Below are 19,769 nucleotides of genomic sequence, written 5' to 3' on the forward strand. Positions count from 1 at the left end.
CCCGGCGCCTCCTCGCCCAAGTGAGCCTCGGACTGCTTCCCGGGAAGAGCCGGCTCGCCCAGCGTCCAGCACCTTTGCCACTTCTCCTCCTCCTCCTCCTCTTCCTCCTCCTCCCCTCCCCGGCCCTCCCGTCCTCCTCCCTCACCCAAGGATACTGGGGACTCCCTTCGGATGCCGCTCGGCAGGCTCAGCGCTCGCAGCCTGCCTTGCCGGGGGCTCTCCTGATCTCCGTGGAGCTCCGCATCGCTCGCCCCGGTGGTTTTGCTCCCCCCCGTCCCCACACGCAGGCACCCCCTCCCTCCTCCCCCCCCCCCCCCCCTTTTCGCTCCCGGTGGCCTTGTCGGGTGTGTTTTTTGCCTGTTGGAAAAGTCCCTGCTGGCCAGGATGGGGGTCGGTGGGTGCTTAGCCCTGCCCTGGAGGTGCCTAGTCGTCCTCTGTCTCAGGCTGCTCTTCCTTGTGCCCGCAGGAGTGCCCGTGCGCAGCGGAGATGCCACCTTCCCCAAAGCTATGGACAACGTGACTGTGCGGCAAGGGGAGAGTGCCACGCTCAGGTAGGACCGGCTGCATTTCTACCTTGGGGGGCACCGGGGGGGTCCCGCTGCGTGGGGAGGGTGGCCGGTGCCGTCGGGGCCGTGACTCAGTTTCCCCACGGGGGGATGCGATGGCGGTGCAGCGAGCCGAGAGGGAGATTCGGGTGCTGGGGCTTTGGCTCAGGCTCCCCCCACCCCCCCGGCATCTCCGGGAAAGTTACGGGGGGGGATGAAAAAAGGGGAGTGCGGTTCCCCCTTGGCCCCCTGCCTTAGAGCGGTGCGAGGCGGGGGCTCGGCGTCTGCGGTCGGTAGTCATGGCTCGGGCACTTTGGCTGCGTTCGGTGCGGGTAAACACCGCTCTGTTCCCGGGGTGCAGTGCCGGGGGTGCCTTTGTGTGTGTCAAACCAACCCAGCCTGTGTGGGGTTAGTGCCTTTATCCCATGCCCAGACCTGCTGGGAGGGGGGGGGGTGTGCAGGATGGAGCTGGCTCCGGGCAGACGGATGCTGCCCTCCTTAAAAATCCTTTTGCTCCTTAAAAATCCTCTTGCTCTTTAGAAATCCCCCTGCTCCGGAGGCAGGGAGGTGCTGCTCCCTGCCAGCGTTAACTCTTTTGGGGTGGTGGCGGGGGGGGGGGGAATGTGGGGCTGGGCGTCGCTGCTGCAGGCGACAGGACCCCGATGCAATCTGAGGGGCGCGTGGGGCTGCCAAGGGAACCGTCATTTTGATCGGCGTAACTTCTGGGACGTCTTCTGCCCGGATACCCGTCCCTGTCCTCGCAGCAGATGGGCGCAGTCGTCCCGGAGGATGTTTGATGGGGACATTAAAAATAAAAAGCCGGGTTTTTCATTGCAGCGCTGGGAAAGCGGCGCTTTGCAACTCCGACGTGCTCGGGAGCGACTCTCCTCCGCCGGCGCGTTGCGTAGGTGACACTAACATCTGCGGGGTGTGTGCGGGGCCAGCCGCGCTCCTGCTTTACGCCAGCCAGTGGAGCAGGGCCAAGCCAGGGCAAAAACAACCAAAAAAAAAAACCAAAAAAAAACCAACCCCCCAAAAAAACCCAAAAAACAACCAACCCTAAGGAGGAATTTCACGCCAGGTTGCTTTTTCAAGCGGTGGGAGGATGTAAACCGCCGGGGCTGGGTTTGGCCCCTGGAAATGCGAATCCCCTCCCTGTGTGTTTTCTGCAACTCAGCTGTTTGCTTCTCCTCATCGTCTGTCATCCCGCCCCCCCCCCCCCCCCCCCCCGCGGCCCTTGCACGTTCCCAGGAGCTGTGTGGTGGCCATTCCTCTGGATTTGTCTTGCGTCATGGCACGGCTGGGCAAAGAGGCGTGGAAATGGGTGGCCCAGGGTGGAGGACGGGGTGTCTGGCTTAGGAATTTGCCCCGCTGAGCATGGCTTAAAATAATAATGATTTTTAAAAAAAAAAAAAAAAAAAAAAAAGTAGCTCCTTTCCTCTCCTGAATCGCAGGGCTCTCCCCAGCACCAAAAATCCCGATGGATTTTGCCATGGGGGTATCAAAGAGGGGGGAGGGGGTTGGGTTACTTGGAGGTTCGGGCAGCAAAATATATAGGAGGGTGGTACGGGCGCGGGTGCTCTGCAAACTTACTGGGAGGAGGTGAGTTCTGCGAGTCTATGAATTGCTGGTTGCCGTAGCGGGAGGTGCCGCAAAAAGGGTTTTTGGCGCAGATCATGCCGGTGCTGTGCCCCGGTGCCGGTGGAGAACAAAGGCAAGCCGGGGTGAGTCAGCAGGAGGGATGCTTTCCTTCTGCGGGTGAAGCCCGGTGGGGAAGGGGGGGACAAATCCTGTGCCTGGGTGGTGGTCCTGGGGAGGGAGGGCAGCGGCTTGTCATGGCCCCGGAGCTGCCGTACGCGCGTCCCGGTTCAGCTGTGGAGCTGGTCTGGTGGCAAGGGGCTGTCTGTGTTCCTCGGCATCAATACAAGTGTGCCCCGGGAGGAGGGCACGTGGGCTATGGGGTGTGCAAACCGTGCGGGTGATGTTCCCGCTGTCCTGCCCTTAGAGTGGGCATTGCTCTTGGAAATTAATGTCTTGCTGCTGCTGCCGCCGCCGGCTTGGCGCACTGGTTTTGCAGCCTAGAGGGGTGGAGGACTGTGTTTTGCAGTGGCGTTTTGGGGCGTTTTCCTTCTGGTTTGAGGTGGGAGCAGTTTGTCAGTGGTACGTTGCTGCATCCCCCAGTAGGTTCTGCGCCGTGGCAGGAGCCAAGAGGAGAAGAACACGTGAAAACCGCACGCTTCCAGAGGGGGAAATCAAGGAAGGTGTGAATCTTCCTGTGCCCGCTCCCCTCCCAGCCTGGTGGGTCTCCATCGATCCTGTTGTGGAGGAGTTAACTGGTTCAGAATAGCAGTGCTGCTCACCAGGGCTTCGGCGGACCCAGCACGGCCCCGGCCCTGCAAGGGTGGCAGGCAGGCGAGGAAAAAGAAACGGCTCTCCTCTCTTTCCCACTCATTTTCCATGTGAGGTGGGAAGACGGCGAGTCGCAGCCAAGGATTTGGAAGGCAAGAGATGTTTCTAGGGAGTCCCTTCTTGGTTTTTCCCAGCCGACGAAAGCGAGCTGAGAACTTAGCAGCAGAAGTTGCCGCTTCTCTGAAGCGCTCGGCAAGTCCTGTCCCCCTGCAAAGGGAGAGAGGGCATGGCTCTTGGAAATAGGTTATTTTCTCTGGGGTGGTGCCCGGCACCCCAAGCTGCCGTCGAGCAGCGGTGCCCTGCCAAGGAGGCTCTTTCCAGCTCCGTCCCCGCCACCCCTCCGAGCAGCGCCGGTTAAAGCAGCTGGATTGATGGCTGCGACGAGGAGACCCCCCCCCATTGCGAAGGACACGGGCTTTGCTCCGCGGCTACTGTAAATCTACCGGGAGGAGTCGGGTGAGGACCAGGGTTCCCGGAGATGTTCAGAGGACCAGAGTCACCAGAGAAGTTCAGATATCTCCTCCTGCCTCGTGACGTCTGCTGGAGGGTACAATTGCGTCTTGCTTTGGTACCAGCACTTCAGATCACTGTATTAACTTTAAATCTAAGTTTAGACCTCGGGGTAGAGCTGCCGTCTGGGGCAGGAGGGACAGGATTTACTCCGGGCTGCAGCAAAACCCGCAGGAATAGGAAAAAAGTGTTTGTGGGTGTTGGGGCCAACAGCTTGGCATTCTTATTGGTGGTCCCCAAGCTGGGGCTGCTCCTGCTCTCGCCGTTACCCCCAGGGTGTGCGTGTGCGCCAAGGTCAGAGCTGGATCTCCCACGGCCACGTGGTGAGGATGAGGATGGTCTCCATCCCCTCCCGACAGCATCTGCCCTCGCCAGCAGCAAGCGGTTGGTGCTGGAGAAGACCCGTCCTGAACTTTGACGCAGCGCTTGAACCGAGTCCAGGCGTTGCTGAGACCTTTGGAGCAGCTCTCGCAGCACCGAGACAAACGGCTTGATTAGGATTTCGCTTTAATTGGCGTCAGTCAGCGCTTTCCGCGGCGAGGCTCTGACGATCCCATCGGCACGTACAGGCGCTTGCATGGTGTCACCCCCAACTCACCGGCCAGATGGCGAGCAGATCCGGCTGTAGGGTGAGGGCCACTTCTTCCTCCTCTGGTTTCCTTGGCAGGCTCGTGCCATACCTTTATTTGTTCCCCCTGGGATTCTAACGCTAAAAGCCAAATCTGAGTTTAATGTGAGTCAAAGCTTTTTTTTTTTTTTTTTTTTTTTTTTCAATCTCTTTTTAACCCTGATGTTTCCCGTGGTTTCCACTCAGGCTCTGAAAAGGACCGCGCGCTTTGCCACGGAGATGGCAAAGCCTGTTTGGCAAATTGATTTTTTGCTCATGTTGTGCTCTTGAAATAATTTTGGAGAAATGATAACTTGGCCGCGAAACAAAACAAAATCAAGCATGTTTGTTTGACGGATGCAAACAGAAAGTGCTTGTTTGCTAAGCAGAAAAGAATATTGCTCCGAAATGGGTCTGTTTTCTGTGACTGTTTGCTCGCCCCATCTTCCCCCCCCCTTTATCCACGGGAATTTGCTTTTTTGTATTCTTATTGTGTAATGTGAAAAATAGGGCCGGTCTCCGAGGGCGGAGTGTTTCGCTTGGGTCCTGGGGGAGGCTGTGCGTCTCCCCCCGTGCCGAGGCAGGGCCGCTCCTGCCGGGGCTTGAGCCATGGCGATTCTCCGCTGAGGTTTTGGGCAGCTGCCTGTTGCGGTTTGCAGGCGGTGAGTGTAGAGAGCCTGCCACGGGGGAAACCCGCTCCGGGGCTCTCTGTCCCTGAGAATGCGGCTCTGCCCATCCCCGTGGCCTCAGGGCTGAGCGGTGGGGGGCTCGTGGGGTGCCGCCAGGCGCTCGGCTCCCGCAGCAAACCCGGAGAGCCAGGCAGGGCACGAAAGGGTTCTTGCAAAGGGTCCGGCTGTGGTTGCCAAATCTCCTTTGGTAGCCGCACAGCTCTGCGCCCGTTTTGCTCGAGGCTCTGCCGCTCCCGCCTCGGCTGGTGCTGGGAGCCGCGATAGCCCCAGCCGGGGAGTGATGCCGTGTCCTGCCCTTTTCCCACGCGCCGGCACCGCTGAGGACGCCCGGAGTGATGTGCTGCTCGTTCCCAGCGCTCCCATCTCCAGCCTGACCCGTCCAACGCCCCATCCTTGCACAACCGCCAAACTCCTCGTCACAGCGTGCACCTCCCTCCCCAGGGCTCGGCTCCTCCTGGGAAATATTCACCCTGGTCTGATGGTGTCCAAGCCCAATACCTGGTGTTTTTCATCCTGCTATAATTATTTATTTCCGAGTCTGACCCAGCAGAGCCTGAAGCTCCTGGTTGCTTCCGTGCCCTCTTCCCGAGCCCAGACCCACAGGGATGTAGCTTGGGTTACAGGCTGCGGAAGCCGAGGTGTAATTACTTTGCTTTTCTTGATTACTGAGCAGTGAAGGATTCCTGAGAGCTTGGGCTTGGGTGGGACGAGCCCCCGGCGGTCCTGTGGGCACGGGGTGAGGATGGAGCGAATTCTCTCGACTCCTTCAATATCCAGCACGCTCACCTCCTTCAAACCTCTCTCCTTTTTGCTCCTGAGGGTTAGGGAATGGATTCAGGGCTGTGGTGACCCCTCCAATATTAAGGAGAGCATCTTCTCCTGCGCCCGTGCCCTTACTCAGGAATCGTGAGCAGTACTGAGGGTTAGGACTTGAGTTTCTATTCCCGTCGGTGCACAGTGCCACTTCCCTGCCTCTCTCCTTCCTCCCATCATTGCCGCGTCCTCCTTTCTGGCCAGGGTTTTCTTCCCATGTTCCTGGAGACCCTCCATCAGAAGCCCCGAGCGCTGCCCACGTGCGATGCTCGCGGCTGTTTGTAGCTTGCGAGTCGATTGCTTTGCTTGCGACGGCATGTTTTTTGAAAGAGGAGTTTATTGCTAAAGTGACATGTCAGCAAATCTTCGCCACCTCTCTCCCATCTCGGAGATGGAATCAGCTTAAAGTGGGGGAAAAAAGATTGTCATATGCATGGATTTTTTTTTTTTTTTTTTTTTTTTTTTTTTCCTGAGTGCAATTTCCATCTGAGATGAGACAAGCTCCTGATTGCTGTGCCAGGGGAGGGTTTCCCTTTATAGCTCTCCTGGTAGAGCTGCTGCCTCTGGTTCACTGGAGCTGTCTGGGCTGGGGTCTCCTAGGGGACAAACATGCTTTTCTGGAGCTGTCACCTCTATCACCGGGTTAAACATCTCCGGTCTACCAGCTCCGGAAAGATTGAAGTCAAACAGACTTGTACCCTGCTCCTCTGGGGTGGGGAGGGCTGCTGGGGAGGAAGAAAAGCGAGGAGGAAGGGAGGTCAGAGCAGCCTCGAGGGTGACGGAGGTGGCCAGTGGAGGGTGGCACTTCTAATCGCGAAGCCGGGGTTATGAAATGGAGGTTCAGATCTTAGCCCTGTTCTCCACTCCTCCCGTGACGTTAGGTGCCCTCCTAGGTCCTATAAATGTATATATTCGTGCGCAGTGATTGCGGCGCTTCCTTTCTCTGGCTCCGTGAGTCATCTGCTTGCATTGCAGTCTTTTTTTTTTTTGTGGCAGGATGCGTCCCTCCGTAAGGAAAACACTAAGAGCATCCTACTGGAGGGGCGCCACAGATGTCCACCGCTGTCCTGCCCTTGCTTGGAGGTTGAAGAGGCTACCGAGAGCATTTTTAATTTGGAGGTGCCGGGGAGTTGTCATGGCAGGGGTATATGGTGTGCGGTTGTGGTACTGCGCCTGTGGGTGCCGGTCCAAGGGATGGCAACTGGCCTCATCTCTAGCTCTTGGCCACCCTGATGTGCCATCTCCGTGCTGCCCATCTCCGCCTTGGCAGAGCCGTTTGGGCACCGAGCACGCTGCCGCTTGGCATTACGCGTTGGGAACGGGCAGCTCCCTGCCTGCGTTAACGAGAGGTGGGTCGGGGATGTGGGTCTTCTTCAGCTTGCCTAAAATCATTGTCTCTTCTGCTGGCATCACCGGAGGTACTCCAAGCTACGCTGTTGGGAAAATCCTCCTCTTGGTCTCGCAGAGTTGTTCTTTCCTCCTCCCAGGCCCCCCTAAACCCCCCAGTTTGAGCTCAGAGACCCTTATTTTCCCGCAGGAGGAAAGGGGAAAATCGGGAAGGAGCTAATCTACAACCGCATCAGCGGGAGAATGGGCTAATAGAAATTGTAATGAGAATGGAGAGCCAAACAAACAAGCAAATGGGAACACGCAATCCCACCAATGCGAGAGAGAGATTTATGCTGACAAAAGGGGCTGATCCAGTGCTCATTAATGTCGCCGCAGGTCTTTATCCTAACTGTAATGGACTGCGGATCAGGTTGGAAGACGGCGTTTCAGCCTCTCTACAATATGCGGACGGTTCGCGGGCTGCGCCGGGAGTAGCGATGCAGAACGCCCTCCCCTCAGGGAAAGGGGTTGCTGGTTCTTGCGCGCAGCACCTTCGCAAAGCGAACGGAAATACCTTCTGCTCTCCTTAGGTTTAACTTTTCGGAGGTGCAAAGCAGTGGAGGAGCCAAGTCGGAGACTCGGGCTTGGCCGTCTGGATGCTGCAGCGTCTGCTGAAATGCCAAACGCGCCTTAATCATTAGTATATTAAAAATCTTGCTTTAAATAAGGAGTCTTCCGCCGGCGGCGAGCGGCGTCGGCTCTCGCCACCAGCAGTCGCGCTGGGAAGCGGTCGTTAGTTTATATGCAAAGTCAGGAGGCAGAAGAGCAGGTGAGCAGGTAGGGAAAGGCTGAAGGCAAACTTGACTTGGCAGCTGGATTCTGCCCTGGAAAAACCAGTGTCAGTGAGATGGAGCCGAGGTCTGGAGAGCTGAGCCTGGCCTGAAGGTGGGGACACCTTCGGGAAGAGTGCTGAATAGGGAAGGACACCAAGGGTCAAACAGGAGACGTGCGAGTCCAGCTCTGCATGTCAATGAGGACAGAGTAAATAAGGAATAAAACCACCTTCCAACATGAGCAGCTGGTGAAATATCACAGTTGGGTTTTTTTGGTTTTTTTTTTGTTGGGTTTTTTTTTTTTTTTTTTCCCAGAGATGGGAGATTTTGACCGGCTCTGCGCCCGCAGCCATAAATGGCTCTGACACCTGCGTCTGTTTTATCAGACACATGCAGAGCCCCGGACATGATCCAAACAGTCATTACTTTGGATTTTTGAGTCTGTATTTTTTTTTCTTTTCTTTTCTTTTCTTTTCTTTTTTTTTTTTTTACGGTGGGATCATTATTTTCCCAGCTTCACATCCTCTGTACAGCAAAACCCGGTGTGTTTTTCAGACGTACGTTTCTTACACATCTCTAATAAGAAGCGTGACAGAAAGCTGTCGAGAAGAGCCAATTCTCAAAGGGGGGAAAGAAGAGCAGGGCAGCGCCAGGTTCAGAGCCGCTTCCAAATCTCAAGACGGTTTGGACCGACGGATAGGCACAGCGCTCATATTTGAAGGCATATTTGGGTTCTTACCCTTAAGTCCTCCAAATTCGGTAAAAGACAGATGTAGGGCTTTATTCCAGGATAATCTTTATTATCTTCCATCCCTGTTCCTCTCTTACGGTCCAGTACAAAACTCTTGGTGAGTTCAAAGGAAGAGTGACCTAGGCGAAGACGTGAGCCAGCGTTTTCCGAGTCTCTGAAGGTTTGCTGCTTATCCGGCATTGCAGTTCAGTGGGAGCGAGGCGAGCTCCTGCCTCTCATGCTTATATTTAAAAAATTCCGACTTGTAGACTTTGTTACATTAGGAAATTCAGATTTTTATTTCCGAAACAGATCATCTTCTTAATAAAAAAAAATCCATTTCTTACTTGCCTGCCTTGACTGGCAAATACTTAGTTTAGAGTTTCCTTGTTGGGAAAAAGGGCAGATTTGGGTTTGGTTGGAAAAATGGTATTTCTTTCTTTAATCTCAGTACATGAGTTCATTGAAGCATCTTGTCAAATTTTATGGGAAATGCTCTGATTAAGCTGAAGCAAGATTTTGGGTTTTAAAGTGTCTTATAGGAAATAGCACGATTTTGATGTCGTTCAGTCTCAGAAAGGAAGGATTTCCGGATAGACAGACTTTCCCTTTCGCTGAAAAACCATCTTTCCCTTCTCGCCTCTGAACTGCTTTACGTTTTGGAGTCAATTTTTCCGTCATGCTTCACCCTTCCTATTGCTTTCTCCTAGTTAGAGGAGCCGTTCTGCTTTGAATTGGCCAAAGTTGACGTGGAGTATCTGTTTTCCAAGGCCCAACTTCAGGCTGGCCGACGGGCGCCGCGACCCTCTTTGTTCAGCAAACTCCCGCAGTGCGAGAGCCGGGGCAGAACGTGGCAGCGCTGGGAGGGAGCGGGTTGGAGGTGCCCCGATGGTGTGCGTGTCTGAAGTGATGTGATTTAGTCCTCTACAAGCACGAGGAGCAAAAGGTGTCCGTTAGCCCTGACCTGTGTACTCGGGAAATTAAAGCAAGCTTCTCCCCTCTCCAGCCGCTTGTGCTCTGCGGCAGGGTGGGACGTGGTCAGAAGGTCAAAATCCCATCTTTATTGCTTTGTCGTGGAGGTGGTTGGTCGGGGGGGGATGACTTCCCTGGTGCGCGTCAGCTGGGTCTCCTAAATTTCCCCGGCCGTCCTTGGCTCGTGGAGGACGGCAGCTCCAATTTCCTCGCTGGTTTAAAGCCAGCAGCACGCAGACTGTTGACATTGTGTAGCAAGACGTGGCGGGGCCCTTCACCTCGGACACCTCTGCGAGTCTGAAACCAGAGTGCCAGACATTTCTGGCCATTCGGAGGTCCACTTGGTGACCTCCATCCATTCAAGTGGCACTGCCCTGAGTAGTCAGAACAGACAGCCAAGGTCTGAAGAGATCACAGGGTGATAAATATCCTCTTGGTCCTTCCTCGAGAAGATGAAGGGGAACGGTTTTAAACTGGAAGAGGCGAGATTTAGAGTAGGTATCAGGAAGAAATTTGTCACTGTGAGGGTGGGTGAGGCACTGGAACAAGTTGACCTGAGCAGCTGTGGCTGCCCCATCCCTGGAGGTGCTCAAGGCCGGGTTGGACGGGGCTGGGAGCAACCTGGGCTGGGGGGAGGTGGCCCTGCCCGGGGCAGGGGGTGGAACTGGATGATCTTTAAGGTCCCTTCCAACTCTAACCATTCTGTGGTTCTAGAAAAGACTGAACGCTTGATGGCAACGCGTCGCATAGAAGGAACTTCACCCACTCTGCTGGGACTGACCCTCCGGGGCCGGTGGGAGTTGCAGCACGATGCCCGGGGGGGTTGAGCGGGAAGGGGAGGTGCGGAGCCGTGTCCTGAGCACAAGGGGGTTCGCAGCCGGCGGCAGAAAGGGAGGCTGAAAGCCTGCGGCGTGCGGAGAGGCGGCGTGGGGCTGCCGTATTAGTGCGGCGGGGAGATGTCAGCTCTTCCTCTCAGCTTCCCTTTGCAGCACCAACTGTCAGTAATTTAACTAACGTTTTGTAAATAAATGTGGCATTCGGACAGCTGTCACCGCGCCTGTTATAAACACTCCTTTTGTCACTAAAAGCTGGCAGTACCGCTCCGTTTCCCCTGCAAATGCAGCTACCGCTGCCAGTTAGCTCCTGAAGCCAGGGCTGTCAAGGAATCGCACGCCGGCCGGTGGCTGGGAGACCGTGGCTTCGCGCGGGGAGCCCAGCGAGGCATTGCCAGGGCCCGGTGCGAAGGTGGCTTTTGCATCTCGAAAAGGAATAAACGGCCCCGCTCAGCGAGCAAGAAAACCCAGCTGAACGTGGCCGGAGGGCTGGTGGGTTCCCAGCCAGGATCCCGGGCGGTCCAGCTGCGGCGCCGGTGGTGGCACCGGTTCCTCTGCCATCTCGTCCCAGCCCCGCGGGAGGCAGAGGTAGGATGAGATGGGGAGCTCGGCCAGACCCGGGCTTTGATGCGCCGAGGGAGCAATCTGGCACTGGCACCCCAAATGCTTTTCACTTTGGAGCGTGGGCTCCTCGTGCATCAGGCTTCGGTTTCGGCAGATTCGCTCTCTCCGGGACTGGGTTGGCTTTGAGCAGAGAGATCTGTCCTTTGAGCCCGTCAGCCTTGCTCAGCACGCTTGTCCTATTAGGAGCATATTCAAAACCTTCAGGCAGTCTGGATGCTTCTCCTCCTAACGAACCTGTCTGGAGAGGGGATGCTGTTGGCTTTCTCCTCGCTGGGAAGTCTCGAGCCTGTACTGCTTTTCTCCTCTCCTCTTTCAGGGGCCTTTGCCGCTCCAAACGACCCTCCCCTGGCCCACGGTGTTTCTCTCCCGGTCTCAGGTGGTATAACTTTTCAGCAGTCAGCACCTATAGCCTTGCCGTGCCGCATTGATGTGTGATACAGGCAGTGTAGACATCAGCACATGACATCTCTCTCTCTAAGCCGCTGTAAAATTAGCTTCATCTCAAGTGGCAGAAAATGATCATATCCTCGCTTGAGGGCGATGAAGAATATTCCTGAGTCACTGCTAGTGATGAAACAGGCAGAAAATCCAGAGTGATACACAACTGCCCACTCAGTTTTAATCGCCGAGGCCATTTGCTGCTGCAAAGCCTTAAGACGCAGCGTTCTCCTCCTCTCCCTCCCTCTCATCCATCACTCCCCTTAGCGGCCGGGGCTGCGCATCCCAGCAGGGGCCGAGCATTTTCCCGTCCCCCCAGCGAGGCTGCAGGCTCTCTGAGCATCTCCTGCTTCTTCACCGTCCCCCTGGGAGGTGCGGGAGGGGGTCAAAGCTTCCTTTTCTTAAAGCAAGCGGAGGAAAAAAGATGGAGCCTGCCCTCCTCCCTTCTCCTTCCAAGCTGGGATCCTGCAGCCTGGGGAAAAAACTCTCCGCCGAGCTCACTTCTCGTCTCTACGAATTTTCCCCGCTGCCTCCGAAGCAGCTGCTGTGCCCACGAGGACGTTTCCTTTCGCGTTTCTCCCCCGTCAGCTGTAGTTCAAAGCCGTCTCCCCCAGATTTTTGATGTCTTGGATAAAGCCACCCTCTTTCCCACAACCGCCAGCTCAGCGCTTGGGAAACCTCTTGCCAAATCCGCTGGCGACCAAGGCCAAGAAAACCCTTCAAAACACTGATGATCAGAAGCAAAAGCGCTGTAAAGCTTCCCTGCCTCGCGTATGCTCCCTGGCAGCCTGGTAGCGCTAAGGACTCCTCGAAGGAGGCTTCCCACGAGCCCTGCCCTGCCAGCTTTCCCCCCAAAATCCAGATGGAACCCCCCCACGCTCCAGCTGCAGGTTTGGAGGGTCTGTTAAAAAAAAAAAAAAAAAAAAAACACCAACAAAAAAAACCCTGGCAAGGTTCACAGGAGTCCTTCAGCTTGGCAGTCGCCTCCTTCTTCTGGTCTTCCAGGTGGCTCAATCACCGCCGACCTGGTTCGGCATCATTTCGGGGGGGGGAAAAGCGTAGCGATCCTCCAGTTTGTGTGGGCGTTTGAATGAACACGCTTTCTTTTTCTCCAGTCAGGGCTTGCCGGTATTTATCCCTTAACCTGATTTTTAGATGTTCTCTATCCTGCAGATTTGCCTGGATATGCTATTCACACAAAAACTCTCCCGGTGTCAGACTTCTGCTAGGATCGCTTAATAGCTCCTACCAACCTGCGAGGGGAATAAGCCGGGCTGGCAACAGTACAGACACGCAGGCATAAATGTGTCAAGGCAGGGGTTTTGCCAGCATAAAAAAAATAAAAAAAAAAAAATAAAAAATATATATTGCAGAAGCTCACTCCCCCCCACCGACGGAGATTGCTGTACCAGCGAAAGTTTTCCGCACCGCTCGGCCAAATCCGGGCAAGTTTTCCGCCAATCCCGCTCTCCTCGCCGTGATCCCCGGCGGCTCCGTGTGCCGTGCGCTGATTGCTCAGCGCGAGCAGGTGCAGAGCTGCAGGACACGGGCTGAGCATCTCGCTTTGGTGGTGATGCCAACGCACAGCCGCTTTATTCTCGCGTCAGGCAGCGCCATCGGCACTCCGCCTCAGCTTAATTTCCTTTTTCCTCGCCTCTTCCCCCCCCCCCCCCCCCCCCCCCCAAAAAAAAAACCCAAAAGTCTGGAGAGTGCGTTTTTGGGTTCGGTTCGGTGGGAAGCAAGGAGATAAGTATCAAAATGAATGGATGGGTGGTAATTTGGGGGGTTTGAGTGTTATAACTAACCAGCCCCGAGCATCCTTGCGTTCTGCACACACCACCCATCGTCGCGCACAGAGACCAATTTTGGGTGCGTATATATATATTTATATACTTTGTGCACGGCTGATGAACGGAGATATAGTACAGGGGGAGAGTAATTCGTGCAGATACCCATGGGAGAGAGGGACAGAGCGAGCCTAGGTACCCCAGCCGTACCCAGGAAAAGCGGTCCCCTGGCAAAGCAGCGGTGGGGGCCGTTTTGGGGACGAGCCCCTTAGCAAATGCTCTAATCTTTTCTCTGGGTGGTGCCGACCGCTGCTTGTTTCTCCTGCTGTGCGTCTGAAACAGCCCCGCTAACCTCCGGCAAAATCAGGAGGTTAACAAGGGAGAGAAGGTGGACTTGGTTTGCAGCGTTTTTATTTATTTATTTACTTTTTTTTTTTTTCCTGGCTTGAGAAGGAAGAAATAAAGTTGGATTTCAAGTGGGGTTGTTGCAGTAATGGAGGGAAATGAGAAATGCTCTTCAGCTGCCTTCTCCTTCCTCGCGTCCCCATAAATAACCCTTCTGGCTCGGAGGCGGCTCGGCTCTCACTTAGAGAGCTGGGCTTTGGCTGTTGTTTTTATTTGCCGCAGCTGAAGGGCCCCTTTCCTGCCTGCAGAGCACCTCCTCGGAGACTGTCCCCCCCCCCCTGGGGCTGCTCTCCAGGAAAGCGGGTTCTCTCCTGATGTGGGCTCCAGTTTGTGGGGACCCCCCATGGCAGGCAGGGCTGCTCCCCGGCAGCCGCGGCTTTTGGGCATGGGCATCGTTGCTGGTACCTTCCCCTCTCTACGGCCGTGTTGCTGATGCCACGGAGGTCCCAAGCAGTGGTGCTGCTCTGGTAGCAGTCACGGCTTCCCTAAGTTGAGTCATGGAATGGTTTGGGTTGGAAGGGACCTTGAAGACCATCCCGTTCCACCCCCTGCCCCGGGAAGGGCCACCTCCCCCCAGCCCAGGTTGCTCCCAGCCCCGTCCAACCTGGCCCTGACCACCTCCAGGGATGGGGCAGCCACAGCTGCTCGGGGCACCCTGCCCCAGGGGCTCACCGCCCGCACAGGGAAGAATTTCCTCCTAATATCTCATCTAAATCTCTCCTCTTCCAGTGTAAAATCATTCCCCCTCGTCCCACGGCTCCCCTCCCTGATCCAGAGTCCCTCCCCAGCTCTCCTGGAGCCCCTTTAGGCACTGGAAGGGGCTCTGAGGTCTCCCCAGAGCCTTCTCTTCTCCAGGCTGACCCCCCCCACCTCTCCCAGCCTGTCCTCCCAGCAGAGGGGCTCCAGCCCTCCCAGCATCTCCGGGGCCTCCTCTGGCCCCGCTCCGACAGCTCCGTGTCCTTCTGCTGTGGGGACCCCCCGAGCTGGAGGCAGCACTGTGGGGGGGTCTCCCCAGAGCAGAGCGCAGCAGAGGGGCACAATCCCCCCCTGGCCCTGCTGGCCACGCTGCGGGGGATGCAGCCCAGGGTGCCGGTGGCCTTCTGGGCTGCAATCGCACATCACCGGCTCACGGTGAGCTTCTCATCCATGAGCACCCCCAGGTCCTTCTCTTCAGGGCGGCTCTCCAGCCATTCTCCGCCCAGCCTGGATGTGTGCTTGGCATTGCCCTGACCCACATGCAGGACCTTCTACTTGGCCTGGTTGAACTTCATGAGGGTCGCATGGGCCCACCTCTGCAGCCTGCCCAGGTCCCCCTGGGTGGTGTCCCCCCCCTACAGTGTATTGATTACTCCATGATCTTTCCATGTCTACGCTCTCTTAATCAAACCACGTCCAGCCACGCGATAGCTTTAGCCGGCAGTGAAGCGTTGTCCTTCTGTGGGTGAGGCAGAGCTCGCAAACTGCGTCTGAGGACAAAGGGATAGAAAGTGTCACTGTAGAGGTGGTTTTTGATATCTGTGGGATCTTGTAAGGATTTTTGGCCGGGCTTTGCATGCAGTTTAGCCCAACCTCTGTCTGGGTCACTTGCCCAGTTGTCGTTCAGAGCTTCTTTGTGAATTTGTGGAAGCGAGGTGCAGGTGATTTCTCTTTCTCTACGGGTCCTTTTTCCCCTTCGCCATTTCTGCTAACTTTTGTGAATCAGCTGGCTGATTTCAGTCAGGTTTTACAGAGGGTCGGGAGTTACCTTTCTTACAGCTTCCATGAAAATAGGCAGGTAGACGTCGAGAGACCTCGTTAGTCCTCTGAAATAATGACAGAACGAGCTCAAGTCTTGCACGAGACAGCCGAGGATCCGCGTGGGCATTGCCCATATGCAAGACTCGAGGGAAGAGGGAGCTCCAGCCTGAGCTTGCGTCATTTCAGACTCAAATGTGTAGGAAACCACGCGTCCTCCGTGGTATGTGTGGAGCTGCTCATTAAATGCGGCCAGGAGTCCAGGTGGGGAGGGCTTGGGCGCTCCAGATTGCGTGTAAGGAAAACCGCGAAGATGTTGTTGTGTTGATGGAGACAGGCATGCCGATCCTGGTGTCAGGGAGGGGAGACAAAAGCTCGGGGTTTCGTTCGTAAGGCGGCTGATACCGGGTGGAGGATGCTGCACTTTGCTTGCCCGAATCGGAAGCCTGCGACAGCTGGGCGCTGTGGCATTGCTGAAACCGGCTGGCTCACCCTTCCCTTCAGTTAAAAAAAAAAAAAAAAATAAAGCAAAGAAGAAAAGCACAACAGCAATGACACAAAAAAAAAAAAAAAAAAAGCAGTAACTCGCTTTCCAGAAGTTCCTAATGCTGCAACAGGCGAAGCACTGGAGATAAAAGAAATAAAAAAGCGGGGGAAAGAGGGAGAAAATGCATTTATGAGCTCTCAAACTAACAGCATGCAACTCTCATATTATTTTTCCTCCTTAGCCTTTGAAACAGAACAACGGCCCGGAGCCTTCTCGGCAGATGGACAATGTGCGTGCCTTAACCACTTAACAGCCATTAGCCTAATTTCACGTACTGGAGCCAAATTAAATAATAAGTAAGAGGCTATGAAAAGCTGGTTTGGAGGCTGCGTTACTGCCTTTCACTTGATAACCTTCTCATAAACAGATGCTCTCTCTCTACCCTATTAACCTTGTCTGAGAGCGAGGAGGGGGGCTTCGGTACCGCAAACAAGCCAGACCGCCCTGGGGAGGGGGGAGACGAGCCCGGAGGGGCCAGATGTGGGGCTCCTCCGGATTTTGGAGGCTCCTCTGGGTTCTCCTCCCCCCATGCCCCGGCCGTGGAGGAGTCTGTGAGCAAGGAGCCCCTTCTGCGGTTGCGCCCAGGTCGTTTTAACGTGCCAAATGATTCATCTTGATCAGCGAGCCCATCTGTACCTGCTGGGCGAGGCTGCGCCACCCGGAGCTGATTTTGTGGACAAATCTGTTTTACTTGGAGGAAAGGGGAGATGGTGCTGGTAGACACGGAAAGGGGAGGTGGCTCCGTGGCTCGGCGCCTAATCCCTCCCCGTTTTTGGCTCAGGCAGGGCACGGGGGGGCCGCTGCAGCCTCCGATCCTGGCTGTACCACCAGCTCGCCCTTTCAGATGAAGTCATTTTTGCTGCTCTTTGCCTCTCTCCCCCCTCCCCGTCCCCGTGTTGTAATAGGAACAATAGCACTTGCCTAAGCTTTGGGAATTTGGGGAGTATTAATTAGTTCGCAGAATGGTTTTGACATTCTTTTGGTGCCGCGAGGGTGAGGCGTTCGCAGGTGTGCGCAGAAGGCGTTACGCGTATTTTTTATTTTTTGCTGTAAAAGAGTTGGGGCTGGCTGCCTTATTTCGGCACCAACCCCCCCCCCCACACACACACATACCGCTAACTATTGCTCTGCGTCTCGACTTTGGGCCCTCTTAAGTTTTCAGGGGATTATAGATGACCGTGCAGCTATTTTTAGTGAAAGGTTTTATTTATTAAAAAGCCGTCTTCCCTCATTAAATAGACACATGGATGGGAAATAGATGAGCAGCTCTATTACTGGTGCAGAGCGCGACGTGCTGCCTGCCCTCCCTTGGTGCCAGAAATCTCCCTCCATGGAGCCCCCCAAATTCGGCCTCTGAGCCATCCCCTCGCCCCGGCTGCGGGCTGCGAGGCCCTGGGGTAGATGCGAGAAGGTTTGGGTTTGGCGCCAGATTTCCAGCAGTTCCTTGGTGCCGGCGGCAACTTGACTTTCCTTCCCTTGTTGGTTTTCCTCCTCCGTCTAAGTTGTCACGCAGGCTCTGCTTTCATATGCAAAAATCCATCCTCTGACTGGCGCGGAAGCCGATAAAGCTGGGTTTCTTAAAAGTTTCCTTCATTTTGGTCCAAGTAGGAGTAAATGACTTGCCGCCTGCGGCGGGGACGTTTGGAAAGGCTTTGTGCTGTGCAGATTCTCTGAGGTTCAGATGAGGATCAATCTCATTTTTATGTGGCCTTTCCCTCCGTGGGGCACTCGCAGAGTCCCTCTCCTGTACCTGGCTGCCTATCCGTACTAGGCTTGCAGGTACTTAATGTCTTTGAGCCATCTGTTCCTCTGTCAAATTTAGTTAAAATTGGCCGAAGGCTCCACAAATTATTGGGGAAGATTGCTAGACAGAGGCACGCAGGCAAAGAGCACGGTTGCACAAGCTCATTCCAGTAGGAATCAGGGCTAAAAATACATCAGGGTATGTTATTCAGAAACAAGGCAGCTGGGGAGGTGGGCTCCACATCCAGCCTTTCCCACGCGCGAGAGATATTAGACTTGGGTCTGTATTTTGGTGCTGTAGAAAGCTCCTCCGCGGAGATGGACTTTCTTGGGTAGAACGTGCTGCCTTCTTTTTTTTTTTTCTTTCTCGTATCATGTGGCTTTCTGTCCGAAAGGAGCCCCCTTCACCCTTTCCCGAGCCGCTGCCCCTTACGCTGAGGTGCTGCAGCTGTACTTTCGGGCAGCGGTTTGCTGAAGAACTCCTCTGGCAAGCGTTGGGATGTGGTCTTTGCTTGGAGGTGGAATGTGACATCCCTGGCACAGCGGTGGCTGCAGGAGCCAGCTTGAAGCTCGGCCAGGTCGTAGCGAGCTTCCCTCGCTGGAGGAAAGAAAAGGGGAGGGTAAGAAGGTCAAGCACGCAGGGGTCGTCCCGGCTCACCATCTTCCCCAGGCCAGTCTGAACGGGTTGAGCCCTCTGCTCGACGCGCTGGGACGTGCCTCCTGTAGACCTTCTCCAGTGCCCATCTCTGGTTTTGCGTCTCCCAGCACGGTATTTCTTAGCCTGAGCAAGATGTTAGGCTTTGGGAGCGCTGGTTGCTTTCGTCCGAGAGCTGCCCTCCGGCGCTGGCTGGATGCGGTCCTCCCAACTGCGAAATCCTGAGCTGGGTGGGATTGCCCATGTGAAACGGCCAAGGAGGGACCACGGGCAGCAAGACACCTGCGGAGAGGCCTCGCGCCGTGCCCTTTGCGTGGATGGAGTCATAACCAGGTCCTCCTGCACCCGCCAGGCGTTCCCGCTGTTGAGCGTCTGTCAGCGCCATGGCTGCGCAGCGGCGGCGGCAGGCAGAGCTCAACGTGCTCACCTCGCCCACCGCTTCACCTGGGACCGTGCGTTAAAACCAAGCTGTTCCCAGTCAGGTCAGTCTGAGCTTTGGGCATCCAGAAATTAGATGCCTGATGTAAGCAGGTCTTGGAAAGAGAGAGGAGTTCATCTCCCAGAGTCGCATCTCTTGTCATTGGCGTCGGGGGGGGACGCAGATGACCAGCCACAGGCTAAGGGGAGATGAAATGCATCTGTTGGAAGAGAGAAAAAGCAAAGGCTGGGTTGCTCTCGAGCCATTAGCGTTTCTGTAGGAGCCCAGAAAAGCACGAGCAATCTGGGATACTTGCTCATGTAACTGCAGGTGTCTGAGATGATGGATGTCTACATCTGAGCATGTTGTCTAGTCCCCCTTTGTAGTCGCTTGGAGAGCAATGGGCCTTTTTAGGGTGCAATTCATCCCAGTCTAAGGCAGATGTCTAAAATAGGTCAGACAGATTGTGTCCTAGCAGTGCCTTTTTCTCTCCGTTTGCTATAAAACGGGGTCCAAATGGCTAGCTTGCATGACGAGGCGATAAATCCCAACCTAAGTGTTTAGAGGAAGCCATGGGATCAAAATAGGAAATATCTAACATTGATCAGGGCATGGTATCAACACCAGGCATGGGGGTCAAGCAGCAGGAGCGCACCTGATGCTTCACCGAGAAGAAACGGGGGGTTTTGGTGATTTCTTTGGACCCTGAGTCCATTTGCGCCTCATCCCTCTAGCTTCCTTCTAGCTAAGCAATTCTGCGTGTGGCTTGTCATTAGGTACCTCGCCCAGCAAACCTGCAAGTTCATTAGTATTCTTTTTAGTGCTAACGAAATGTCCGAGCTGCATCTTTTCTGCCTGAGAGGCTGCAACGCCTTCGCAGTAAGGGAAAAATCAGACTCCGGGGCGATGGAGACCACCCAGAGCGAGTCCCTTCTGCCAGCGAAGAGCTGTTTTGTGTCAGTGTGGCAAAACCACAGGAGAAAAAAGAAAAGAAAATGAAACAAACAAAAAAAAAACCAACAAACCCAAACCCCAAAAAAGGCAAAAGATCCCACCAACCCAAAAATGGTCGGAGAAGAATTTTATCTTTATAATCGCATCTGCAACGGGGCCTCTGCCAACGTGGCAGTTTGAGCGGAGGATCTTCC

At 55.2% G+C, this 19,769-nt stretch overlaps 1 protein-coding gene across 1 annotated transcript in view; it reads left to right on the forward strand.

Moving 5' to 3' along the window:
* Nucleotides 1-384: 384 nt before the first annotated feature.
* LOC309680295 (protein CEPU-1) overlaps nucleotides 385-19,769 on the forward strand; it is a gene marked incomplete at its 5' end in the record, with an annotated part of 141,539 nt that continues 122,154 nt past the window's right edge. The window contains one exon of the mRNA XM_082493850.1: nucleotides 385-551. Coding sequence (XP_082349976.1) covers nucleotides 385-551 — 167 coding nt within the window. The remainder of the gene's footprint in view (nucleotides 552-19,769) is intronic.

Source organism: Vanellus vanellus (assembly GCF_965231255.1).
Source record: "Vanellus vanellus genome assembly, chromosome: 21".
Lineage (NCBI taxonomy): Eukaryota > Metazoa > Chordata > Aves > Charadriiformes > Charadriidae > Vanellus > Vanellus vanellus.